The sequence below is a fragment of the Eufriesea mexicana genome, unplaced genomic scaffold (genome assembly GCF_001483705.2).
Source record: "Eufriesea mexicana isolate 0111107269 unplaced genomic scaffold, ASM148370v2 scaffold1553, whole genome shotgun sequence".
Lineage (NCBI taxonomy): Eukaryota > Metazoa > Arthropoda > Insecta > Hymenoptera > Apidae > Eufriesea > Eufriesea mexicana.
The window spans coordinates 513,703-527,912 of NW_016909647.1; the positions used below are offsets into that span (position 1 = coordinate 513,703).

General features: G+C 28.1%; 2 protein-coding genes across 2 annotated transcripts; both read right to left on the reverse strand.

Annotated features, from left to right (window-relative positions):
- Positions 1–395: 395 nt before the first annotated feature.
- LOC108548334 (P protein) lies at positions 396–8,034 on the reverse strand. Its single transcript, XM_017901202.1, has 17 exons — positions 7,944–8,034; positions 7,567–7,723; positions 7,141–7,215; positions 6,718–6,847; positions 6,481–6,553; positions 6,082–6,269; positions 5,666–5,772; positions 5,342–5,501; positions 4,966–5,037; positions 4,768–4,899; positions 4,244–4,498; positions 3,555–3,689; positions 2,920–3,114; positions 2,437–2,670; positions 1,591–1,849; positions 1,273–1,366; positions 396–483 (listed from the first exon to the last, which is right to left on the reverse strand). Exons 1-17 carry the CDS (start codon positions 8,032–8,034, stop codon positions 396–398), a joined length of 2,445 nt encoding a protein of 814 aa, XP_017756691.1.
- A 2,078-nt stretch (positions 8,035–10,112) lies between these two features.
- On the reverse strand, positions 10,113–12,746 carry LOC108548331 (probable flavin-containing monoamine oxidase A). The gene is made up of 6 exons (XM_017901198.1): positions 12,593–12,746; positions 12,162–12,379; positions 11,794–11,950; positions 11,378–11,496; positions 10,941–11,080; positions 10,113–10,635 (listed from the first exon to the last, which is right to left on the reverse strand). Exons 1-6 carry the CDS (start codon positions 12,744–12,746, stop codon positions 10,113–10,115), a joined length of 1,311 nt encoding a protein of 436 aa, XP_017756687.1.
- Positions 12,747–14,210: the final 1,464 nt, after the last annotated feature.

The window sequence follows — 14,210 nt, forward strand, 5'->3', positions numbered from 1 at the left end:
CGACTATTTTATTCAATAACATGATTGATTGTAGATCATGTAATATAAAATATTTTTTGCCATTGATACTTTTGTTTATACTCGAGTAAGTTTTGTGTTTACAAAGTTGAAATTTGTTAATGCAATTAGGATTATTTCAATCAATAAACGCATGAATGGAACATATTGTGATATAACGTTTAGAATTAATGGGTTAAAAGTTAAATGAAAAATGCAATGAATTATTATTATAAAATAATAACTTATTTACGGAGTTAAATTCGTACAATGTTGCAATATTACATTTGTAATATTAAACGATTTTTACAAAAGAATCTGAATAGACAAATTTGATTCGAATAATTTAAATACTTTTTGCCGAACGAGAATACCAAACATAGGTTGTAATAATTACATTATCCGTTCCAATCGAAAATGACGTGAGCGATCATTAAGTACATGGTTATTGTCATAGCACTTGTCAGCATAATTGGAAAGCCCACCCTGAAATGAACGCATTGAAAATTATTTGTCGAATTAATTAAATTATTATAGCACGAAGAATGAATTAGCGACAAGCTCTTGTGAAAATGAGCTTAATTTATTCGTGATTTATTATCCGATCTGAATTCGGAATTTCACTCAGAATACACCGTATTTGATATAATATTGGATTAGCTAATAGTTATTTTATATAATTACATGATTTATTATCGTATCTCGCGAATTAAAATAAATTATAATTCAGTTGAAATCAATTAAAATTGTATGATCACGAATGTTACGACATTTATCGAATTAAAACCTATTTGATAAGTAGGTAATAATAATGGAGGATACCAAATGTTATAATAAATTATGTCATTTATATAATATATTGACTATGTTTTAAATCTAAAAGGTATAAATGTTTTCAGATTAAACATAATTTTGCAAATGGAAAGATTTGAATCTTTGATTTTTAACTTTTTAAATAAAATCATAATTAAAGATCGATGACTGATAAATGAAACTAAATTCAAAAATAATTTAAACAATTAGCCATTACATAAATTATTAATATTCTTTTAATTTATTTAAAAAATATAACCTGATCAAAATTTATCTTAGATATTTTCTCATTACTATCACTACATAATTTGTAACAAAATTACATATGGAATTAAAAAGATTAAAAATGCTTATTAATAAATCTAACTTCGGTTAATTCTTATTTTAAATAATTTACATATATAATATATATAGTAGAAGTTTTATCATTTGTATACGAAAATTGTACCGAAGTGCACTTACTTGAAAAATTGCATAAAAGAGAATTTATATCCATGTTGCTCTGCAACTCCTACGCAAACTACATTAGCAGTAGCTCCAATCAAAGTTCCATTACCTGCAAATATATCCATCTATTCAACTACATAAATCACATTAAAATTCGCACTCATTAACTTTTACTTTTGCACAAAAGTATATAAATTATTTAAACAGGGCGTCCAAATAATTTGGATACCTCATCCTTCGTTATTAATGTACACGTTCATATTTTTAAATAATTTTATAGCTCAGTGTAAATAACGATTATGATTAAAAGAATATTTCTCAAGTTTTTTTTACCTCCCATACAAGCACCAAAAGCTAAAGCCCACACCAAGGGCTGCAGGGGTAGTTTCAGCTCATTATTTTGTGCAAGAGCTGTAACGATTCTTATCATCATCGTTGACAAAGGTACATTATCCACGAACGCGCTTGCAAATGCTGATACCCAAAGTAATAGTAATATAGCTACAGCTAATCGTGACTCTTCGTTTACAGATAGAATTATCCTTTCCGTTTGCTTTCCTATCCATGCGAGTAGACCTAGACGCGATAAAGCCTGCAGCAAACAAATTTTGTTTAATCTCATATTCCTAAAATAATAATTTCAATTCAAAGCTAACACATCACATACAAAATTTGAGTAAAAATTTTGAATATGTATTTCTTATAAATTTTTATGCTATTGACAATTGTTGAAACTTGCAACAAAATATGTATGTTAAATAATTTATTCTTTTCAACCCTCTGCACTACAATAACGAATCCAACTCGTGTTGAGTTATGGCCGAATATTAGAATTATATGCTACATTTATTATACGACCAAAATTAGATTTAACGTGTTTTAAGGCATAAAATTTAGAGAAATTCTAAAGTTTTTCTATAATTTTATTACGAATGGAATTCAGGTATAGTGGTTAACTAAAATGAAATACTTTTCCAATATATTTATCAAAATTAAATCATAATGCAAAGGGTTAATATCATGTTTTCCATTTTGTCGCTAATTTTTACTTGTCTTTTCTTCTTTTGTAGAAACCGGAGAAATTATTACGATATTGTGTAAATATTTTACGTATGATCTTTTATGGAACATTTTAAGAGTAGTAGTAATGGTGAATGACAATTTCTAGCTATTTTATACCTCCATGAGAACGAATAACGACGCGAAAAATAACAAAGTGCTCCATTCTACGCGCGCCATAAGGCCATCCAAATCTTCGCTGTCCGCTAGAATTAACAATAAAAGAACACCTAACAAAGCAGTCCAACCTAGCGATAAATTTAGACCTGGAATGCTATGTAGAAAAAATAGCGTGATCACAAAGATTAACGTGAATCCAGACTTCACCAACAGCCATTTATCACGAATAGGATACTGTAACACAAAATTGTTATTAAAAATAAATTTAATAAAAATACGATATTAATACTTACTATTAATAATACTATTGCTAACACTGATATCGAATAATATACTTAACAAAATTTTATTTCACGATACTATAATTAAAGCACTGTTTTGATTGATTCTAAGAATATCAAAAATGTCAGAGAAGAAGACTAAAATTTAAATTGAATAAAAATGATACGTTTAATAAGAATCAGATACCTATTTAATATTTACCTTTTCTTGAAGCTCCTCGAGCGTAGTTTTATATCTTTCAAGAGCTACGCTGCCTGTCAATAGCTTCTTTTTTAACAGGGAGAGTAATCGTTGAACTTTTCTTAGCAAAGTTTCTCTCACTACATTTTCGTCTTTACTGTAACTCGACAAACTTGCCGCAGCTCTTTGCCAAATGGCAATTTCATGCTTTAATTCCTAAAACGAATGAACGAGATAAGTTAAATGTATCTATCATGTTTAATCGATCTGAATTTCTGTCAATATGCTCTTATATGAGCTAGTAATTATGAAAGTGGTATAAGTGAAAAATCCTAAAGAAATGTTTTTATCGCTTATTTTACACTGCCTTCGTTTATATTACGGTGAAATATAGCTATTTTTGGCAAAAGAACAAAATATTAAAATCGTTGGATTGAGTTTCGTAACTAATTTTTCGAATTTATTAGAAGCATAAAATTTTTAATATATCGAAATGAAACATTGATGAATATTTCAAATTGCAATTTAAAGGAATATAGTTAAAATTTATTTTGATATTATTCTAGCGTGTACAAAGTTTAGAATATTTTATATATAAAAATTTATAGATTTATTATCTCTTGTTTATTTAAAATAATAAATGCAAATGTTTATACCTGAACATCTGGCGGTTCGTCGAATTTAAGAGCAGTTATATCTCGGAAGATAAATCTCAGCTGGGCAAAGACTACAAATATCACAAGTATAACACCAATGCTCATATGTATTGTGAACGTACTAAAATCGATACCCTAAATAACAATGAATATTATATAATACATACATAATTAAAAAATAACATAATTAAATTCTTGTTTAATTAAATATTCAAATAATTTCGGATATTAATTAATATTCCACATATTGTATTCAAGTATTCTAAAAGTTTTCATAGTAAAGATTATACCACTGGACTTCATTAAATTTGCTACTGTGATTAAATATATTTCAATTGCACATTGTTTCCGTGAATACAATGTGATCGTTGTCAAACAAGTATTTGAACACTATACACTACCCCCTGCTATTAAAAGTAAATGAAAAATTTAATTAATATCAATATTATTTTGTTATATTATTATTCTGTCCATAAAATGTTTAATTATTGTTATTAATCTATTACGTTATTATTTTACTTATTTATTCTATATAATTTCATGTTGTTACATTCCATCGCAAAACCTTTACATGATAATCTTACCACTCCAGTGATTAATCGTGAAATATAATATTAATATTATTATATTAATTTAACTTAATCCTTAGTGAAATATTTATAGAAATCAATACTCGAAGTAACGCTTACATTATTAATAACTTCGTGATTCGATGCAATAATTACGTTGGGCGGATCGCCTATTGGCGTCATAGCACCCCCGATATTAGAATATACCACCATTGCTGTTAGTATTGGCACCGGATTTATTTCCATTACTTCGCATAATCTGATGGTTACCGGAGTCATTAACAGTACTGTTGTAACGTTATCTAAGAATGATGAAATAAACGATGTAAAGAAACATAATGTACCTACGAGTGGCCATATCTTTCCTCCGGTTATCTAAAGAAATTGAATAAAATTATCTTTTATATCTGATATTATTATAATTAAATCATTGTAATAATTATAATTAGTAATATTTGATTAATATTTTATAGATCATTATTATAATTCATAATATTTTGTTAATATTTTATTACTATTATTAAGAGAGTATTAAATACTCTGAAATAAGAAAATATTTCATACAATTATTGAACAACTTTTCCTATGGAACCAATGTATATATCATATAACAAATTCTATTAAGAAAATGATGGAAATGTTACCTTATAAGCGTAAACTGCTAGCCAGTCAAATACACCTGTTTCGGCGACTACACCGACAAGTATCATCATTGAGAACAATAATAATAATGTGTCGACATCTATCCAAGATATTAACTCATTCATAGTTGGTCTCTGAAAAATTTTATTTATAATCGAATTCAAATTTTCCTACAATATTTCTATTTCCTTTTATTTTACCTCATTTAAAATTGCTAGAATTGCAATAGACATAGTCGAGGCTAACATGGCAGCTAAAGTTCTATGTACAATCTGCAATTAAGAATTAACACATGCATAATAGATCTAAATAAAATTTTAATCATTTGAAATAATAGTATTGGTGCAACATTGCATTTAAGAACGAAACCAATATATTCGTATACAATAATATCAATTATTACAAAATAAATGAATAATAAATAAATCTTACAATTAGTTTAATTGTTAATAATTAGAGAAGGGTATATAATACTATTGGTAAAGATTAAGCAACATTTAGTTTCCTTTGTTTATACAATTATAAAATTATGTTACAATATATTAATATTAGCTTAATATGTAGGAGATAGATTACCTCAAATATTATAAGTAAATATAATCCAAGTAAAACTATTGCAGCATATACTATGCCAACATCCCTGTCTATCGATGAAAAATCATAACTGATAGAAATAGCAAAACTGGATTCCAAATTTGTTTTTAATTTGATCGATATGTCGCTATGATCTAGTATTCTAAAGATAAAATATTTAGTGTTAGAAAAATTGATATAGTAAATCAATAGAAATGAATACTATATTCTAGTACTGATAATTGTAAACTCGATTATTATTTATACTGTACAGAGAATATAAATAGTCATTTCAGGGATAAAATAAGGGAATATAATTACACTTACCTTTCATCTATATTTTCCAAATCGAAAATTTTATGATGCCTCTGACTGGGAAAACTATCTATCAGATTTTCCGGAAGTATTGGTAGAAACCATACATCACTTATATTCTATTTACAAAAGATGATGGCTCATAAATCGGAATAAATTATCTTCTATTTAATAACTATCTTAAGTGTTAAAATCTTTAAAATTCCTCTTTTGCGATAATATATGAACAAATTGGTTTTTTATTATTAGTGTATCACTGAGATAAAGTTTTGATGCGTGATTTATAAAGTAAAGTAATAGTAAATTGTTTGTTACAATTATAAGTTATGCAAATCATTTCACAAAAATTAGAAGTGTTTCAGTGTGTAATACTTAACTGTTATACATTTCTAATGATATCAAATCACTTTTTTAAATAAAAAATTTACCTTAGTTTGTTCATATCCAAACAAGAATTGTTCACTATTGTTTGCTTCATTCATAGATAGCTCTAACCATATCATTAAATATCTATCGGATATATTGCTGAATTGCATTGGTTTTATTGTCGGAAGTAATGAACCTTCTAGTATTACTTTAATATGCTCATTAGAAGTATCACCATGCATTTTATAGTCTATAAAAATTTAAGGATTAATTTGATATTGATCATTATTCTCAAATTTGAAAAATGGTACTGAAATTAAATAAAGTGCAAAATTTATTCTGTATTCAATACTCAGAGATAATTTATGATTATATTCGAGTTCAAAATGACATTCAATGATAATATAATAATCTATTCCGTATTTTAGAAATTTTTTAGATAATTACAAATAAAAGGATACCTTTTATTTTTCCGCTTGGAATTGAAATTTGATGCAATACGTCGACTTTTTCGCTTTTAATTATCAATATTAACTGAAATGAAGAAATATAGTAAATATATTTTTTTAATCAAACATTGATGTATAAATTAAAGTATTCTTTATTCTTTAATATCCTTCAATAAGTTAAAAATTATCTGCTACTACATTTTTCAACTAAGAGCTTAATATAAATATTGTACAATAGAATAAACTTACAGTGAATATTAACCAACAGCAACATAACAAAAATAACTTGACATAGCGGTAAAACGGTTTATGTTTCGATTCATTGGATTCTTGTGTAATATTGTAATGGCCATTCTCATCGCTTGTTTCATTTTGGTCTCTAATGCAATATATAATATTAGATAAAAATAAAAATTCACAATATTCTAATTTAGTACTACGTATAATCTATAATAATAATTTACTAAATATTAATATACATATTGTAAATATTCTTAATATAAGATATCTTCTAAAAATGGACATTTAAATTTATAAGTACATATAACTACAACTCCACATTTAAGAAGTAAAATGTTAAGGAAATAATGAAGTAGACAAAATTTATTGCTACTTGCATTACACTTTATAACCTTAATTTAAACACAGAAGAAGAGAACTCATGTCACTTACCTTTGTGGCAATGCACGCTGCGTCCCGAGAGACATATTCACTACCAGACAGTCTTTCTTTATTATATCTGAAGGTCTGAAAAAGATATTATTCGAAACAGTTATACGTCGTATTTTTTAATATAAATCAATTAAATAACTTGATTTTAAATACAAAATTCCTGGCATATTATTATCCAATTATATATCAAAGTATTTATTAAAAGAATTATTTTGATTTAACCCTTTATACTACAATGACGAGTCTAACGCGTCACGAGTGCTTCATGTAAAATTTCGCAATTATAAGCTACACTAATCGCACGACTGTAATTATATTTTTATCTAATTTTATGATGGCTGGAATAAATGAACTGAAATTAGATACTACTGCAATGTATAATTTTTCACAATTAAATCGTAGTGCAAGGGGTTAAGAACTATCAACCTTCGTTCTATAGTTTGATGAATTCGATCATAGGCTCTTTGAAAAACTGCCAAACTAGGATCCAAACGTATTGCTTCTGGTAACTGACTCCAAACACGGAGTACCTCATCTGGGATCTGGCCGAGTATTATTGAACTCGTGATAGACGATGGAGTACCTGCAATGTCACGAATGAATGTCGAGTAAAAGATTATAGACTCGTGAAAATTAAATTACAGATGTACAATATAATAGATAAATATATTGACAAATATCTATAATTTGTATATCATAATAATGATAATAAAATAGTAGAAATAAATATTTAAATTCGTAGCTTAAATTTATGGCGTTTTTAATGTACAAAGGTGAATATTAGTATGTTATACTTCGTGTACCTGGTGTTCCACGGCTGCACCGAGATCCTTTCCTGAGGTATGACGGAGTTTGTAATCCTGTTTCATCTTCACTCGTATCGTCGTCATACATCGTGATAGTAATGTGTAGCCTTAATTGCTGATCATATATCAATTAGTGGTATTAGTAACTAATTTTAATATTGAAAAATTTGTTGTGGTATAAAGCGTTACTCATATTCCGTAGGTTTCTATACATCGAAACACACTTTGTATACGTCGTATAAGATATGCTTATCACAATTGTTCATTAGATACATTATTTATTTATATATATAGCCATTTTATGTAACACTATTTATTTCGTTATTATGAAACCTTATTAAATGTTTAATATTAATAAAAATACATATGAAGTACTAAAATAAGCATTTAATGTTATTTATTCGGAAAGATGGATAGCAAATTAAATTTTTTATGCAATTATTAAATTTGAATCCTTTATTTAAGAATTACCTATAACATCTATGTACTTCGATTTAATTTTATTTTATAATATCTATATATGACAAACAATCGATATCCATTCGAAATAAAATTTTTAAATAATTAATTACAATAAATATTACCTACACACAGGAACCGAAACAGGTAAATTCGTTTGGTTAGCCTTTGGAGGCACAATTGCACTGTGATTGATGAATTTTCACAAAATACGGTACATTTTAGTTCAAATCCGGATTATTTAGGTGTTGATAGGAAGAGTGAGAACGTTGAACTACGTTTGATATAATGATTCCAACTTTCGTCTTCCTATTAAGGGTCATACTTAACGTTCACGTGTTTACATGTGTGATATGAGTATACGTGTGTTTAGTTTATATTTAATATTTGTTGATCAGAATTCTGCTACCAGATCGTTTGTAACCAAATTTTCGAATGTGAAGAAATAAGAAAGAATTTTTTCTTACACATTATTAGATATTTATTAAAAATCACTGTGTCACGGTCCATGCAGAATATGTGATTTTATTGAAAACTCTATTGCAATTATTCCATAACAATTTCATAATAATATTTTGTTTGTTTTAATCATAGGCGTTCTTTAAAAATGATAGAAAAATGGAGATATGAAGAAGTATTCCCAGGTACTGCAAAATAAACAATTTCAATGAAAGTCGCTGAGTGCCCCTTGCTGTTCTTATTCTAATCTTGGCGCTGTTAAGAAATTAGGAAAAGCAGAAATATCATATTAGATATTTGTAACAATAATATTAACTTTTTATACTCAAGAAATAACTCTAATCATTTAGCAAAATTAAAAGGATCGATAGTTAATCTATAAATTTAAGGTAATGTAACAATATAAAATAAAATATTGTTAGTTTAGTAGAAAAATTTCGCGTTGCTAATTCTTCATAGCAAGAAAATCTTCGACTGCAAAGAATTAATATTATTAATTCAAATTTTGAACTATAATGTAAGTAAAAAGACATTTTTACTAAAATATAGAACTACGATTTGTATTATGTTAATTATTCGAATAACATTGCGATAGGAACATAGAAGTTTGTATTAACTATTTCAATCTTAATTTTTAAATATTTTTCTGTTATTAATATTCGAAGTGCATACCTAATATTAGACATTTCACGAAAAGAAAGTGATTGTGGTCTAATTCGCAGCAAAATCTCATAAGCTGTATCTTCACCAGCTTGAATGGCGCCGTCTATCGTCCCAGGCCAATTACCAGCGTATTCGCTTGAAGCGAAGAAAATTCTTAAAAAGAAAGAAAAAAGAAAATTTGACATAAAAGATATTTTTATTAATGTCATAAATTAATTTTAATTTCACTTAATGTAGTAATAATTTAATAACCTTAATGGTTGCAATCATAAGTCACTACTATATACTATTAAATCGCATATTTTATATTAACAAAAATAATAAAAAGAACATATATAGTTACATTCATAGAACGTTTACAGAAGAGCGTGTGCAAAATACATGAGAATACCTATGTATAAAATATTAAATTTCTAAATACTAATTCAGCTGACTAGTATTGATTTGTAATTATCTTTATCGCTAAATCAGTGATCTTAAAATCATTATTTTTCCTTTTCTATTTAGAGAATTCAATTATCCTTTAATTTCACAAAATATACCGATGATAATTAATTTCCTTTCTCACCAAATATTTCGCAAGATTTAATAACATGTATCTCTCATTTCACTGACAGTTGAATACAAATTTTTGCACCTGTCGTTAGATGTTCCAGTGTAGTTGATATGATTGTCAATGGAAGTGGGTTTTAGAACGCTCATAGGACAACCAAACTTTATTTCATTGTCCATCAACGACTGATCATATTCCTTGTATCGAAGATATTTTGACGATTCGTTTGTTTTGTAACAATCGTTTAACGTGTCGAACAGTCCTTTTTTATGCGTCTGTATGAAAGTAGACTCGGCAAGAAACCCAGCTAGTACAGATTCTTCCGTGTTGCCAGCAGTTGCATCGTAGACTATGTTTAAGTTATTATTCGAATCCCAGGTGGTTACGATATCTTGCGTGGAATTAGAATTCCAAAATGGCTTTTTATAAGTCACATTGAAGAATACATTGTCAGCTGAGGTATATAAGGCGTGGGAGTTTATTGAATTTTCAGGAGGTTCGATAGCAATTCGACTTTGCAACGATGGCGGTACTGCTATAACTACAAACTCGCATCTGTAATGGATAATGGTAATTATATTTTAAAGTGACGCAATGATTACATGTTTGCTAAGTAAATATGATGGAGAGGAAAGGAAAAATTTGTTTATTCATAATCTTTATAAGTTTTCCGATTTTAATAATTTTTAATTTTTTTAGTGTTTACAATTTTCTTCAACGTTCTTATAATTTATATGACTGTGATATTAATCTTTATAATTTTTGTAATGATATTGACATTTTATATCTGCAGGAAATAATTGACTTTAAGGCATAGAAGAATTATGTGATACATTATTTAAAAATACTTTAACGTATACCTGAAATGATTCTTTTCTGTCGACACGTAGACTCGACCATTGTTGAATGTAATTTTATTAACTGGTTCCACGTACCTTATCTCGCCATGTTGTCGTAAAATGTTTTTTAACAGTGTATTAGTTATGTTGGACATGCCACCCTGTAGTGGTAATGTATACGTCTATTAACCACAATTAACCAAATCGTAAGAAATATAACTTCAGAGTAATTAAATTTTATTACACAAACAAACTTGTTCGACAAATTTTAATTTTTTCTCTAATCTGTAATGTTCAATAGTAATAATACTATTGTAATAATAATAATATATAATTATATAATAATAGTAATAATAATTATACTTATGAAAGTAAACCCACCAAGAAGTATCCAATGAATATTACAGATTAAAATTTGTGTTGAATAGTATTTTCAATATAAAGTTATTTGTACATACATGTACGAAATATCGATTAGTATCGCCTATCATGATCTTCAGTCGATTTATCAAACCGGATGATCCGTTCAGCATGACAAGAAACCAAAGTGCTGAGATATCGTTGAGATTTCGCATGGCTGTGAAAAATTGTAAAAATATCGTTCATTTACTCATTCAATTTTATTACTTCTTGATTATTATATAATTATTTAATATTCATGATTAATATTGTTTAATAATCAATATAGTTATTTAATAATTATTTAATATTTCATCATTATGGCATTATTTGATCATTTATTAATACTATTACTTTATTCATATAGGTATATTTTATAGGAAAATAAATCAAATTGTTCAAAGGTTTTCGTTATGAGTTTTATAATGTACATATATTTATATATATAAAAGTCAATAAAATTAAATTAAATTACCGCAAGTACTGCAAATAAATGCCCGACATAGTGAACGTGCATAGGGAAAGTAAACGATTCTGCGAAGAAGCTGTTCAACGCTTGTTTCAGCGAGATGCTTCGCCTCCTCATCATCAGTATAATAACTGAATTCCCTATTTGAAGAATTTTCTTCGATCTATCAGGGAAAAAATATGTCAAGGATAAAACATAGTGGATGTTAAGTATAATTTATTCACGTCCTAGAGTAAAATATTGTCATTATTAATTTTATCAGTCGATAAAGCTTGATAAAGCTCGATGAAGTTAAATAATATCATGAAAATTTCTTATATGCGTTAATCAAATTTTATTTATACAAAATAATATAATATGATAATTTATGTTACCATTCGAAGAAAATTGTGAACCTCAGCTCCATAAAATTTGGGTAAAACTTTTAAGGTTTTCTCTCTCGTGTACAGTATTTTTTCTTTCGCCAAGTCAATAGATCCTTCGTTAATTTTTATATGCAACGTTCTTAATAGTTCAGTCACATGCTTCTGCAGGAAATTAGCATGGTAAGTATTGCTAAAGTTTCTCGATAAAATACGACCTCCTGCTTCGCCTAATTTTAAATATGTAGCTCATTAATAAAAATTATGATTATTAAACAGGGTATTTTTAAATTAGTATGGTGAAATAATTTATTGAAAAATTTACAGAAATTTTGTATCGAAAATTGGAAAATGGATCTTAAATAAATATTGCATTATACGATACTTAATATAACTATTTGTGTTTTTAGAAATTGTATTTTCGCATTTAGAGAAGTATTTACTGTTCTCTTCGATGATCAATATATCTAACCCAATTTTTTTCTTCAAGATATTATATGCGCATGTAAGACCAGCCAAACCTGCTCCTATAATTATAATGTCATAATCATTTTCATCCTCCTTAACACTATGTTCGTCAACAAAGTCAGCAGCCATAAGTTCTATACTTTTAATTGAATATTTATTCTTACTTAAATTGAATATTATTCCTACTTAAGTAAATTTGTCGATAATTTTCATCTCTTTACTTGAAGTTGGCAATGTAAAAGGTATATTAATAAAGAATAAACGTTTCGAAATTCATGGATTACAAGTCAATCATTGGCTTTATTTATAACTCCAGACAGGTTATCTCATTTCCCATTCTAATATTTTTGATTTTAAAATCGTGGTTCTATTAAAAGACTGATAAAATTGGGATAATTGCGTTACTATGCGAGTTCTCGTATGAATTCAATTAAAGTAACAGCGATTTAGCTATACTAAAGTACATAATTAACTGACAAGCAAAATCGATGGAAATCAGTGTAAATGGTACGATTATTTCGATGTGAAACGAAATTAACTTGCTTGTTACTAGATATAGACAAGAATTCTATGCTATTAGTTATATAGTATGTACTTCAGCTTACTGTGTAGTACTTCAAATAGAGATATCTTTGCTGCATCTACAGTGTTTATAGCGTGCTTAATTTTTAATATATCGTTCATCATTTTATTGCTGTGTAACTGAGCAAAATGTACTTAATAATATATCCGATAAGTATACCTAAGAAATATATCCAGAAGCCTTATGTCCAAGGCTTTGATCGCTAGTGACAGTACCATATTCCTAATATTTGATCGATGTCACGATAAACGTTCTTAAAATATGTCAGCAATTGTTCTCAATAATACACCATCTGCAGTGCGATGCAAGTAAGGGATATCGGATTTTTCTCCATCCGCTACCTGACAATTTCATCACGCTGGCAAAATGACACGAACTTTCACGTAGAAATTCCAATACGCACCAGCTCAAAAATAACGGTCGCCGTCGTCTCGAAGCAGTCAGTCCCTTGATAATTCAAGCAACTTTTAACTGCAACCTTTATAACTCCCGCGATGGCCACCTTCTTCCCAACCCCTGCGTTCCCCTTCCTTCCGGTTCGTCCTAGAAGCGTTACTTTCTTCCGCCCCCTTTACGACTGGTCTACTCTCTCTTTACGGAGCTGTACATCTTAAATAATTGATCCTAACGTAGTTGCCGGTGTTTTTATAACTGTTTTACCGCCCGCTGTTGCCGCTGTGATATACATTATTTAGCCGTCGGTTTTTAAACTTAAGTCCCTGGGCATGGAGGTGTGAAAAGACCGAAGAACTATCGAGGATGCGTCTGCCTCTTTGATAAAAGTACACGGTTCCGAGCTTCGTTAGTCCCCTTTCTTCATCGTAAAACGCCACACCGATTTCTTTCAATGAAGGAGAAATTAGATTTCGTAGTGCCATTTAAGGGAAACTTATTTCTTCTGGATCAAGTTTCGGAATTTTCTAACATTGTCTGATAATTACATTGTGCTATAACATTCGTGGGATCTCCTCCTTAGCGTCGTAAATGAAATGAGGAATGAAGAATCGTGT